Below are 12,848 nucleotides of genomic sequence, written 5' to 3' on the forward strand. Positions count from 1 at the left end.
CCCCGCCATGACAGCCCCGCACCAACCCTGCAGCACGCTGCTTTGTCGCAGCCACATCTGACCTGCCGCCACCCCGACTGTTTGCCCCCGGATCCTGCCTTTTTCCCCCCGCGATTCAAGGTCACGCCCGCCATGTTCGGCGCCATCGTACGCGGCCAGGCCGCAAGTAGCGCCCTCTGTGCCGCCAACGGCGTCGATCTAGAGATCGTCGACGTCGGGGTGGACGCAGATCTGGACGGCAGCTGCTCGGCAGCCGCCCCTCCTTCCAGCAACGCCCCGGTCATCGTCGGGTCCGACGCGGCTTGCAGCGGCAAAACGTCTGATGGTGCAGCGGCACATGCAGCCGGCGAGGCTGTGTTCCCATCAGTGCACGCATTCCATGCAAAGGTGGCGCGCGGCAGCGCCAGCTTCCTCGAAGGGCCGGCGATGAGCGAACAGGAGTGCGCGGCGGCGCTGGCGGCCGGCGCGGCGGCGGTGGCGCGCGTGTGCGAGCGTGCCGCCGTGGCGTCCTCAGAAGCCGGGCAGGGATCTGCGCGGGCGGCGCAGCAGCAGCAGCAGCAGCAGCAGCAGCAGCAGCAGCAGCAGCAGGAGGGAGCGGGGAGCTTTGCCGGCCTGGCGCTGGCGATTGGCGAGCTGGGCATCGGCAACACCACCGCCGCCAGTGCGCTCGTCGCCGCGCTGACCGGGGCCGCGCCCGCCGCCGTTGTCGGCCGCGGCACCGGCGTCTGCGACTCGGGCCTGGACACAAAGCAGCGCGCGGTGGAGCGCGCCCTCGCCGCCAACTCGTCTCTCATCCGGGACCACGGCGCTCTGGGCGCGCTGCGCGCGGTGGGCGGCCTGGAGCTCGCGGCCATGGCCGGCGCCTTCCTGGAGGCTTCCCGCCGCCGGCTGCCCGCGGTGGTGGACGGGTTCGTCTCGGGCGCCGCGGCGCTTGCGGCGGTGCGGCACGACCCGACAGTGAAGGAGTGCTTGTTTGCGTCTCATAGGAGCGCCGAGGCGGCGGCGGGGGCTGTGCTGGAGGAGCTAGGGCTCAGGGCGCCCCTGCAAATGGACATGAGGCTGGGCGAGGTGGGCCATGAAACTTGACCACATGGAGTGCTTGGCGGGGGCTTCAAGGCTGGGTGGAAGGGGGAAAGAAACCGAGAGTGGCGGACCAACGTTTGCTTTCTGCATCAGCAACGCCTGGTGAACCTCATGTGGTTAGTTGCAGTCGAGAGCCTCCTTGCCGCACCCTCATGCCTGCGCCCCCCTCTGATATACCCCCCCCCCCTCCCTGCCCCCGCATCCGCCATTCAACAAACTTGCAGGGAACTGGGGCAATCCTGGCGCTGCCCTTGCTGCGCTCCGCGGCCGCGATCATGAGTGACATGGCGTCCCTGGATGATGTCATGGCATCGGGGCGCTGATCTGGCCCAGCTGTGGACTACGCAACATTCCTTGGTGGATGCGTTCTGTACTCTGTGATCTTCTCACTTGTCTGGCGCACCACCGACGTGACTATGTGATTGCGGGGATGCAAGGGCGAGGGCAACTCCGTTGAACGAACTCTCCTTGTTATTACCCATCATGTTGTGAATTCTTGTGTCTCATGCCTTGGACAGGCACAACATCAATTTACTGCCTAGCCAACTAGAGCAACAAGCGTAATTTTGGGATAGTTCGCCCCTTATGCAGGCAGTCAAAATCAATCAAGCAACACTGACTGCAGCAGGCTTGCGACACAACACTTTGTGGAGGGGGCATATCTTTGCGTGCATTTTGCCAGCTAAGGCGACGTCAGCCAGGCTTGTCCAGACCGATCGGATTGCGCACACAAAGCGTCTGCAATGGAAGGGTCGGCAAGGGCAGGGGGCTGCAGCTGGCAGACCAACCCCTCCAAAGTTCAAACATCGGCATACTTGCACACAGCGGTGCCCAAAGCAGCGTCGTATTCACAAGTCGCACGCCCCCCATATCCGCGGCATGGCTGGGAAGCACCCTTGCAGCACGCCTGCTTGGGCCCGCCGCATGGGACGCACACCCCTCCGACGCAAGCCCCGCGCTCGCAGTCGTTGCCGGCAGGGTCGCACGCTCCGGTGATGCGCTGGCCCTTCGCATTGTCCCGCTTTGCGCACTCCTTGTCGCTGGACGCTTTGCCAGGAGGGCAGTCGGAGTCCTTGAGCTTAGAGGCCTTGTCCGCGGCGGCAGCAAGGCCCGGCGGGTTGCGCGCAGCCTCCAGGCATATGGGGGCGTCCAGGTCCTCTGTGCCTACGGCCGCAAGGCCTTGATCACACTTGAGGCCTGCCAGTGGTTTTGTTTGCGGGAGAGGGGGTTGATTGTGTTGGTGACCGGGCGGCAGTTGCAGGGAGGCGGGGTGGATGCCGATTGCACCAGATGGGGGGGATCTTTTGTTGCGCTTGGGACTGAGCAATTGCTGTGGGGATGTGGGGGTTGGAGGTGGTGTTACGTGGTGGCAAAGATAGATAGATAAGTTACTCATACCATAGCATCACTGCCATCGTGGCAAAGTGAGAGCGGGTGGGCGAGCGAGACGGACTGGTTGCTGCCATTGACAAGGCAAGGCTTTGTGGACGGCTGTCTGCGCTGTTGACAACCCATCAACGTGGGCTTCAGATTGAAAACAGCTCAGCTGACATCAACACACACCTTCGCAGGCGATCTGGTTCCACCCACCACAGGCGCGGCACCTGCAGGGTGGGTTCATAAGGGGTGGGTGCCACGCAGGCATCCATTTGACCAGGTTTGTTCAATTTTGAGTACTCCCACAATGCAGCTTGATGTATCCTATGTAGAGATGTGATCTCATGCAGCTGCTGCGGCCCCCTCCTGCTGCCGTCGCTGTGATTGTTGTGCACGCACCACCCACCTCATATCCTGAGCAAGCCCAATGCACGCAAGGCCAGGGCCTTTGCAGCGCTGCGCATTGGGGCCGGCCAAGCAGCACGGCGCCTCCAGCTTGCCGCAGCCATCCGCATCCCTATTGCATGCATGGGAGCGTGCGGCAGAGGTCGCGGCGAGGCGCCGACATGGGTTGAAAGTCGCTGCCTCCTCGAGGCGAGGTTGTTGCGGGGCCGCGAGGCGTGGGGCGCCTCGTCAGAGAGGGTACATGTCTGGCAGTGCGCACCTCGCAGATTTGAGAAGCACAGTTGCTAGGGCGGTAGCATCGCCATTGGCCAGGTTGGGGATGTAGCACAGCCCCAGTACGAGGGCAAGCACAAGCACGGGCCGCATGTTGATGGCGCTGTTGCCTTCCAAAGTACCGTAGTGCAGCGTGCGTCAGCACAGAACGAGGGTCAAAGGCGGGATTAAAACGTTCGTGGTACATAAATACATGTTTTTCTGTAGCCTGGGCAACTCAAACTCCGGGTCGATCAGGTTCTCGCAGTTGGGCCGCCGGTGTTCACCCGAGGCACGAAACGAGGCAGGGACCACCACGGGAAAGGAGGGCGCCGGCCGAGGGTCGCTGTGGTTTCATACGTATTTATACAAGCTTGTTCAAAGATTCATTGTGGCTAATCACTTCTCGACTGACTTCTCTCCAGCTGCACGTGCTGTGTTGACTCTACGTCACGCAGACGGGAAGCAATGATGGCCCCCCTCTGGATCTTCTGCTGCTTATATTTTGCTTTGAGCAGCGTCAGTGCCGTGCTAGTGCCCCTGAACGTGCTGGTGCTCTCCACACCCGGTGAGCTGCTGGCCGAGGCGGTGCGAGGCGACAGGTGGCAGACTGAAATGAGCTGGGCCCAAACATGGCCCAGGCCTGGAAGAGCGCAGTGATGGCACGCACGGAATTATGATGGTAATCACCGCCCGCGATTCATCTCAGAACCCACGCCATCGTATGCACACTTACCCGCATCAGCTGCACGCCTCGGAGCGCCAAGCAACTTCCGCCCCCCACCCCTTGCCGCCAACTCGCAACCGAATCCATGCATGCGCAGGCTTTGTCAGCACCGACTTCCTTGAGTCCGTCATGCAGGGCTACGGCGTGCGCTACAGTGTTGTGCGCATCGACTCGGCGGCTCCCACGCGCATCAACTACACCGAGCTGCTGTGGCAGCCCGACGGCAAGACCCCGCGTTGGGGCGGCCTGATCATGTGAGGCCGCGATAGATGGGTGGTGGCAATCATTTCAGCACTTTCCCTTCTAGCACCAACAAAATTCATGGCTTTTGACTTTGGCTGGTGCCCAATCCATGCAACCAAGCTGCAACCACCACCAACAGCAGCTGGCTAGCTGGATGCTCCTCCGGCCCTTCTGTTGTCAAGCAGCAACACTCCAGCAAGCTGCTGATCGCAATGTGCGCGCTCGCCTCCCACCCGCACCACCATGCTGCGCGCAGGTACCCCAACGTCGAGGCCATGGGCCTCCTGAACCGGTCCGACGTCGACGCTGTCTGGGCGTTCCAGAGGCAGACTGGCGTTCGCGGCGTGAAGTTTGGTGCGTTTCTCGGCGCTACGCTGGGCGTGCTGCTGGCCCTTAGCACTCGCTCGAACAGCGTGCTAAGCCAGGAAGACTCTCACTACCTGCCCGCATCCCTCGTCACCACCCAAACCCTCTTAACTGTCCTGCAGGCGCCTGGCCCAGCAATGTTGGCTGGAACCCTGACACAAGTAAGTCCGCACCACTGAGCCATGCCGCCGCTGAGACAGCATGTGCTGACACATGCTTAAAGCTTAGCCAACCCAAACGGGTGTCAGATGGAGGTGCATGTTGCAAAGCAACTTGGCGCCAAACCACGCACTACCCTGCGACAAGGCTCTCAGATGCCGTGCCATGCTCCCTGTTTTGCACGTCCCGGCCCCAGCCGCATGCACCTCCAGCTACTCGCGAATGAACATCTCCGCGGCTATGCCCCTGGGCATCTCGGGCATCAAGCGCACCGCCAACCTCAGCGCTGAAGGCCTCTACAGGTGAGCAACGCTCTGATCGACTGCCAAGCCCAGGCGTGCATTCCCTTTGCCTGGGCAGGCTGCTGCTTGCTGCCCTTGTTTCATCATCATTACCCCCTTCAAAACGAGTGCTGCCGCCCCCAACTAAAGAGAGATCCACACAAGCTTTGCACCTTGTCCCGCGGCGCAGGTGCCCAGCTCTGCGCTCTTCGCCAGCTGTCACAAGCTGCAACATGTGGGCGGCCGACTTCACCAACCCAGGCATCGTCATGCCCTGCAACGTGTCGTCCATCCTCGACCTGTCCACAACATACGTGGGCGGGACTCTGGTCAATTACCAGGACGGGCGCGAGGTCCTCGCCTTCATGTTTGACTGGTGCGGGGCGCAAGATACCTGGGCGCGAGCGCGGCTGCCTGTGCCGACGTGTACGTGCCTACATGTGTTCCCTTTTTCCAGCTGCTTTCGCACTCAACCCTGACTATAAGCAGTAAATGGAGTTGCAGTACGAGTGCAGCTTGCTTGTCCATCCTCTGGCCTTCCAAAACGCATCTCGCCGTCCACCCCTCTGCTCACCCCCTCTACCCACACCTCCGCCCTCGCCTTCCCGCCCTTCACCTTGCGCAGCGGCGGCTGGAGCACGTCTTGCCTGGCCCTCGGGCACCTCGCGGTGACTTGGCTGCTGCAAAACGCTGTGCCCGGCGTGCGCCAGGCGCTGCTGACGGTCCAAACAGACGACGTCTTCCTGACCACTGGTGAGCAGCGCGCAGTGCGGCGCTGGACCGGCCTGTGGCCTCAAGGTCCAGAATGGGGCGACTGGTGCCTCTGCACCTTTGCTGCGCCCGCATCGCAGCCAGCGGTACTGCACTGACCCACCTTTAAAACGCGACGAGGACCTGCAGTCAAGGCTGCTGGGGCGTCTGTCCATGGCCCCTCTCGGCCTGTGCTGTGGCATCTGAGCAGCTTCCAAGCGAACAGTTCTGGGGAGGTCGGCGTAAGCAGCTGCGACGCCGCATCTGAGCAGCCGAGCCATTCCTGTCAGGTGCAGTTCACCTGGCTGTGCTGATGCTCACGGCCACCATTCTATGCACCCCTGCTTGCTGTGTGCCCGCCGCCTGGGGCACAGATTTCGATGCCGGGCAGCCGGCTGGCGGCAAGCTGTTCTACCGCTTGAGCTACGCTGACCTGGCGGCTCACATTTCCTGGCAAAACGACATGAGCAACACACTGCCTGCGGGCAGCCTCTTCAGGTGTGTGGCATGTGCATGCCTGGGAGGAGGGCATGCAGGGAGGATGCTTATGGCACTGGACTACCATCACTGCCAGTGGCCAAGATGGCAGGCCGCAGCCGTGGACCATGGAGGAGAGTGTCGTTGTACCCTGTCTGTGTGGCCCGTGCTTGTCTTGGTACCTCGATGCAAAGACCCCCGCCTGCCATGGCACTGTGGCAATCCCATCCCCGTCAACCGCTCACTTGTGGGGTTTCTGCCTTGACCCTGTGTGTGCTGTCACCCACGGTTTGGTCAACCAGGGCCGACCTTCCCATCAATGGCAACGGCATCCTGGAGCAGACCAACACGGGCACGACTGCGCCCGTCGACATCAACAACGAAGGCTGCCTGGACGATCCCCTCTACATTAGCCTGGGCTGCAACTGCTGGTACACCGGAACGGCTTCCTGCCCAGCCACCCTGCCAGACTTCTGCAAGAGCTGCACAAAGGTGCGTTGGTGCGCCTCTTCCGCTTGCCACGTCTGCCGTCATCTGATTTGAGCGAGGTGTCAAAAGCGCATGAACGGTCAAGCTGTGGCACTACACTCATTTTACTGCAGCTGCCACGCATGCATCGGCCCACGGCGTCTCCTGCCACCGCAACGCTCTCAGGACTGGGCCAAGCCGCTCGGGACTGGGACAAGTCGCGTGCCCCAGGTGGGCAAGATTGGCGCTCTGTGCCAGCGCAAGACCAGCGCTGCTACGGCGATCCTTGCATTCTTGCTGGGAACACGTCTTGTGCCTGCCATGGAGGGCACCCTCCGCCGGCGGACACTTGTGCTTTTGCAGGCTTGTCTATTGAACGCCTCAAACAATCCAGCTGACCTCTCGCTGCCCCTGTCGCGACTTTTTGGGCGCCAACCGTCAGACCGCTGTTGGCAGCTCGGGCAACTGGAGCCTTGCCAACATCCAGGCCAAGGACGCACTGGCAACCGCGGTGCGCGCCAACACAGGCAACGTGGCGACAGCCTTCAGCTACTGCCACCACACCTTCACTCACGAGGTGAGCCTGTGACAAATTAAATTGTTCTGCAAGTAAATGGAAGTGTAATGACCCAGGATGGAAAGCTGTGCAATGCACCCTTCTCAAAGGCCTTGTTCAGGCTTTTGCCCTCACCAGACCCTGTTGACTCTGGCCTGCTGGCTCCTGTGCGATGTCAGCCATCTCTGTCACCCCGTACCTCCCTTGGAAGTCATATAATTGCATCCTTCTTGCCTTGCTGGTTGTGCGGCACGGGTTTCACTTGCTCATCAGCACTTCTTTGTGGCCAAACCCACCCACCCATGCACGATTGCGGGACGGCGGCCCTCACACTTTCACTCACCAATGGCACAACGCCACCGACGCGTGCTCCAACTGGCTCAGAACCTGGACAACGCCACATGGTTTGACGCGGACCAGCAGCTTGCACTCAACATCGACATGGCCGGGCCGGTGAGCGGATGAGCCCCGGGGTTGCTGGTGATGTAGCTGAGGTCACCATGCACGGGTCGTCTGCCATGCAGGCTCTGGAGTGAACCACGAACCCCCAGACGGCAACCAGGTGGCTCAAGGCAACAGGCGTTCTGCAGCTAGCAACCCACACGCATGCAAGGGTCGGCGCTCACACTCGCATAATTGCCAACTCAACTTATCTGGCTGCAGGCCTTCCTCAACCTCCGCAACCGTACGCTGTTCAGCTCCAAGTGCATGGTGACACCCCAGGTGGGATCACTGGCCCTGGCCGTGCCGTCGCCACCCATGCTGAAACATCCGGCAAAGGCCCACACTTGCACTGGCTTGCTTGCTCTGTGTTTCCCACCATTGCGGTCCTTTCTAGGAGCAAGCATGCATTTTAATGCCCGCAAACACCATTACCTGATAACGAAGCCACCGCCACCCCTCAACGGCCGCGCGCGCAGATCAGCGGGCTGCGCAATGGTGACGCCCTGGCCGCCCTCGCGGGCCGCGGCATCCAATGCGTCACGGGCGACAACACCTGGAAGTGCGCGGCCTTGCTGCCCTGCACTCCCGCTGCCGCCTGCCTGACTGTTGGGCGCGTCCTGCCTGGTTGCAACGCTGCTCGGTGCCAGGTGCAAAAATGCTGCTCCTGCGCCCGTGCGGCAACACGCATCCTCCCTGTTTTTGGATGCCATGCAGTTTTGCGCGGCAACGCACCAGCAACCTTGTCCCCACCATCCACCTATGCGTATGCAAAACCGGCAGGTTCCTCCTGCACCCCACCAATCCGCACTACATGCTTTACACTACTCCTGATACCAACGGCTACGCCAACATGGCCATTCTGCCGCGTTGGGCAACGGAGGTGGGCTGCCCTTTGACGTCGGCGAACTGAGATTCATCAACCCGTACCAAAGCCGCCCTTGCGGCGCGACGCGCAACTGCATGTGTGGCGAGGTGATGTGTGCGCCTGCCCCCGAAACGCGCAGGCACCCATATCACCACCATTGTTCGCATCACGCATCGTGGATTGCAGGTCTACTTCAACTGCTCAACGGCCGCGCAGAACGTGCGGCTCTACAACCGTCTGTACCAGGTGAGGCTGGGACGGCTGGATCAGACCGGGCGGAAGCCCACAGAAGCCGTGGCCTTGAAGGGTGCTTGTTGGTGCAGGATTGTGGGCCGAACAAGCCGGCTCTTAGTGGATTTGGTTTCAAGGCTTTCACGGAAGGCGGGCAGCCAGGAGATGTGGATCGGAGCTCCTCAGATAGGGTCCCTTAAAATCGTCATTACTCGGTTGCGGTCCACAGTCAGCCCCTGATTGAGTTAGTTGTTCCCCCTGACGGTCGCAGCTGCATCCCGACCCTCCCTTCCTGCCCACCTTTTTGCCCCTCACCACACCAGTCGTACTATGGCACCGCCTCCACCATCAGCGACATCATGAAACGTGAGGCGGCGCGCGTTGTGCGTGAGGGGCTGCTCAAGCTGCGCAAGGATCCCCACATGATGCACCAGGCCAACCTGGCCATGATCGACGGCGTCAGCCTGCTCATGCGCTGGACGCAGGTGGGCGGGCAGACTGGCTGCTGCCGCTGCAAGGCTTGTCAGTAGTAACAAGCAAGCATGTGCAATCCATTGCTGCCTTCGCGCCATCTTGGCGCTTGCTCACTGAGCAACTTCGACCCAGCACTGCATGCTCCGTCATCAGCCGCTGCACTCCTGTGGGCACCTTCCTCGAACCCCACGTCCTGCTCACCGTAATCACCATCAACACCCGGCCCCCCCTGCTACCTGCCCACCCCTCCCCCAGAACGTCGTAACGGAGTACAACCGCTGGGCTTCCTGGCCGGTCCAGTCTCTGAAGCTGGACGACCTGTATGCGGCCTTCCTGGCCAGGCAGGACAGGGACGCCTGCCAGCTCACATACTCTCTCAACGTGACAGCGACAGGCGCCGCCCCGTCCGTCGTCGTGACGAGCGCCGCGGTCCCCGGCGCACCGGGGGTGCCGGCAAAGTGCACGTCGTCGCTGCTGCTGAGCGGCGGGCCGAACGCGGGGACGCCGCGGGTGGCCACGGCCACGCTGGCGCCGGGCGGCTCTGTCACGGCAGCCCTCACTGGTGTGACCTGGCGCAAGCCCCTGCCCTGACCGCCGCCAAGAATTGGGCCCACAGTGATCCCACCTCTTAAAATACTGCACTCGCCACCAACAGCCTTGACTGCAGCAATCGTCTCTTTTGTACGGTCTCGGAGTTTTTGAAATGATCCCACATGTATGCTGCGTTCCTGAAACCACAATGGGCAGAGCAATCATCCTTGTCCCTGCAGATGCTCGCTCAGGGCTTGTCTGCCCTTTGCATCGTCTGGCCAAGCCGGTCTCCAGTGTGCTGAGCGACATAAATGGTGCAAGTCGGTGTGGCCACGTCTGCATGAGCGCGACGCCACCAGCTGCCGCCAGTTCGAAACATGTGCATAATGCTGCTTCTGCACGTTGCTAACTGCTGTGCAGTAGGCCGTAATTCAATGAGCAAGTTTTCTGCCCAATGCGAACTTTTGCTTGCCTTTGTTTTCGGTTGAGAACTGCACTGTTCAAACAACATGCAATTCGGTGCAAAGCGCGGCGACGGCGGTGGCACTGGCTGCACATCGCATGAAAATCCTGCAGTTTGTTGAAACCCTGTTGAAATACACAAATGATAAACATTACCACATCTAATTGGAAACAAGCAGCTGCAAGCGTGTGTGGTAACTCCCGGGTGTGAGTGGGCAGCCCTTTTCAAGAGCTCTTGCAGTTTGCAATGGGCCCCACTAATCAGAATTTGAACAGCTTCTGGGACCAGCCCCTGCAGCCTGCAGGTCTGTCCGACAGACAGGGAGTCCCAATCCCTCATTGAGTCAGGCTTGGCTTGGCCAGAAGAAAAAAGTCATTGAATGCATAAACGTCAGGTTGTGGGTCCCAAAAAATTGCAATATTCTATTAACGGGTTGCAAAGGAATGCAGTATAGAGGTGGTTTAGATAAGCCGTGCGCCGTGCATCACCCCAGTCCACATACTGCACGCCACAGCGTTGGGGTGTGCCACCAGCGCGTACCCAGCTCTTGCATGCGCAGAAGCGGCATCATCGCCCTCAGCAGCTGAAGTCGACAATGCGGCGGCCCCACACGACAGGCACCACCAGCGCAGCTAGCAGCACCAAGATGGGTCGCCAGCCGTCCTCCGCCGCCAGTGCCGCCCAGTCAGCAGACAGCGCCAGATAAACTGCAATTTCAGTTATCACAATTGTGGCACCTGGAGGTGTTGGAGGGTGGAAGGTTGCGGTGCAGGTTTCGAGAGCCAAAAGGGGAGGCTGCACAATAGTGCCAGGCAGAAGGCCTGGTTGCAAATCGGGGCTTCATAGAGCAGGACCGACCTGCGGTATGGAGCCTGGATTGTTACGCAGGGCGGCTACGCGGGTGCGTCCCTCAGTCCTCAGCACACGCAAGCTGCGAACGTGGCGGGGTGCCCCCACCTATGTAGTCCCCCACGACACCCTGGATGATGGCGCGGCAGTAGTAGATGGACGACGTGGTGATGACCAGCGTCGTGGCCCACACCACCAGCGTGCCGTGAGCGCCCAGCACCAGCGCCGGCACGGCCAGCGAAACGAGTGTGCCCAACAGGAAGCGGGGCCAGGTGAGGAGTGGCTGGCAGCGCGCCATAACGTTGTACTGGGTTGTTGTGGGGGGACATAGAGGGGGCGAGGGAGGAAAGTCACATCGCAGGGGAGGGAGAATCAACACGTGTATGGGGTGGTGACTGGACTGCAGACTGCAGCAATTTGTGACACGCCAGGCGTCCCAAGCGCCGGCCTATGTCAGGCATTTGCAGAATATCGCAGGGAGGAGGACTCACCATCCCGGCTTTCGCGTGCTCATCGTCCTGCAGCACCGCAACAGCCGAGTTTCAGGGGTGCGGGGGTGCGGTCACGTGTGGGTGGGCCACATGGAGGCTGGCTCTGGGAAGCACAGTGAGCTGCGTTTCTGGCTGGGGGCCTAGGCAACGCCCTGCCTGGTTAGCGCCATCTTGCACTGTATGCTCGGCTCCTCTCCCCGCCTGCACTATGTGCTCACGAGCAGATGCCAAGGTTGGCGTTTCAGGCAACTGTTGCTCTCCCTCCTCACCTCAATGTATTCACAGAATGTGAGGAGGGGCAGGGAGGGCCAGCGGCTGACACAATGTGCCACAACAATGACCGAGGCCGCATCTGCACAGTGCGTTGCGTAGAGAAAGCCAAAGCTGTTGAGTGTCTCACGGTCAACAACATGCTGTGACTGCTGTACATGCGCAATCCCGCAGCCAACCAGCATGGGGCAAGTCAACAGCGGAGTGCACGCCAGAGCTTCCCAAAGACGCTTGGTGGCAACCAGGCGGCGTCCCTTTCACCTCCAGCGCGGCGCCAGCAGGCCTCACCTGGCAGCGACTGCATGGCGGTAATCTTTATGTGCAGCAGGATGGCCACCCCCACGAGCGCGTATGTCCCTACACGGCTGTCGCGCATGATGCGCAGGATCTGGGCACGGCCCCAGCCCCCGCCAAAGCCGTCTGCATGCAGTCATTGGTTGACAAAACATGCATGTCAAGGAGCCGTTTGTCCGTTGTGCAGCTGAGTCGGCTGATGTGCATCCCCGGGCGATGTAAATGCAACACACCCCAAATACGATGACTCGCGGCCGGCTTACTGCTGGAGCTGATGCATGTTTGACCGCTGGTTAGCACGGGCTCAGCCCCAGCGGCCTACCTATGCTGTCAGCAAGCCCGTCTTCATGAAAGCAGCCTGCGACCTCGAGACAGGGAGAGGTGGCACCTCGTTTTCCGTTCCAGTGCAGACGCGCCCAGCCGCCGGCACTTTGTGAGCCCTGGATTGCTCAGCATGCATCTGAGCGGCATGTGATCAGTCTACGCCTTCAGCTGCGAGCGAAGTGCGGCTGGGACGTTAGACCTCAACACTGCCTGGCGCCCCATGGCGGCCGCCCCTCACCTGTAAGCCAGACTGTGGCGAGTGTCGACACGCCTGCGGCGATGGGCCGCGGCCACAGGGCGGCGCCCGCAGTGAAGAAGACGGCACCCCACAGCCCCACAGCTGCGCCAATGAGCGGGAAGTACGCGGTGGAGCGCAGCAGGTAGCGCGGGTGGTGGTCGGTGCCAGGCGGCACCGGCAGCCGGGTCAGGAACATGAGGCCTTTGTGGGTCGGGTGCGGTGGCGAGGGG

General features: G+C 61.3%; 3 protein-coding genes across 3 annotated transcripts in view; 2 read left to right on the forward strand and 1 right to left on the reverse strand.

The window, feature by feature from the left end:
* The window catches only part of MNEG_2221 (nicotinate-nucleotide--dimethylbenzimidazolephosphoribosyltransferase), a gene marked incomplete at both ends in the record, with an annotated part of 1,964 nt that extends 878 nt beyond the window's left edge, over positions 1 to 1,086 (forward strand). The window contains one exon of the mRNA XM_014049298.1: positions 121 to 1,086. Within this exon, the coding sequence (XP_013904752.1) occupies positions 121 to 1,086 (966 nt within the window). The remainder of the gene's footprint in view (positions 1 to 120) is intronic.
* Positions 1,087 to 3,588: 2,502 nt separating this feature from the next.
* Positions 3,589 to 9,749, forward strand: MNEG_2222 (hypothetical protein; the record flags this gene model as incomplete). Its single annotated transcript, XM_014049299.1, has 18 exons — positions 3,589 to 3,685; positions 3,942 to 4,098; positions 4,344 to 4,441; positions 4,576 to 4,614; positions 4,809 to 4,914; positions 5,084 to 5,269; positions 5,519 to 5,646; positions 6,018 to 6,141; positions 6,423 to 6,612; positions 6,775 to 6,819; positions 7,031 to 7,165; positions 7,529 to 7,597; positions 7,808 to 7,867; positions 8,065 to 8,147; positions 8,369 to 8,468; positions 8,640 to 8,699; positions 9,008 to 9,169; positions 9,414 to 9,749. 18 exons carry the CDS (start codon positions 3,589 to 3,591, stop codon positions 9,747 to 9,749), a joined length of 2,175 nt encoding a protein of 724 aa, XP_013904753.1.
* Positions 9,750 to 10,728: 979 nt separating this feature from the next.
* Positions 10,729 to 12,814, reverse strand: MNEG_2223 (Cobalamin synthase; the record flags this gene model as incomplete). Its single annotated transcript, XM_014049300.1, has 6 exons — positions 10,729 to 10,889; positions 11,110 to 11,308; positions 11,493 to 11,519; positions 11,762 to 11,844; positions 12,051 to 12,182; positions 12,619 to 12,814. 6 exons carry the CDS (start codon positions 12,812 to 12,814, stop codon positions 10,729 to 10,731), a joined length of 798 nt encoding a protein of 265 aa, XP_013904754.1.
* Between the last annotated feature and the right edge of the window lie 34 nt (positions 12,815 to 12,848).

This window comes from Monoraphidium neglectum, assembly GCF_000611645.1.
Source record: "Monoraphidium neglectum strain SAG 48.87 unplaced genomic scaffold scaffold00244, whole genome shotgun sequence".
NCBI classification, from domain to species: domain Eukaryota; kingdom Viridiplantae; phylum Chlorophyta; class Chlorophyceae; order Sphaeropleales; family Selenastraceae; genus Monoraphidium; species Monoraphidium neglectum.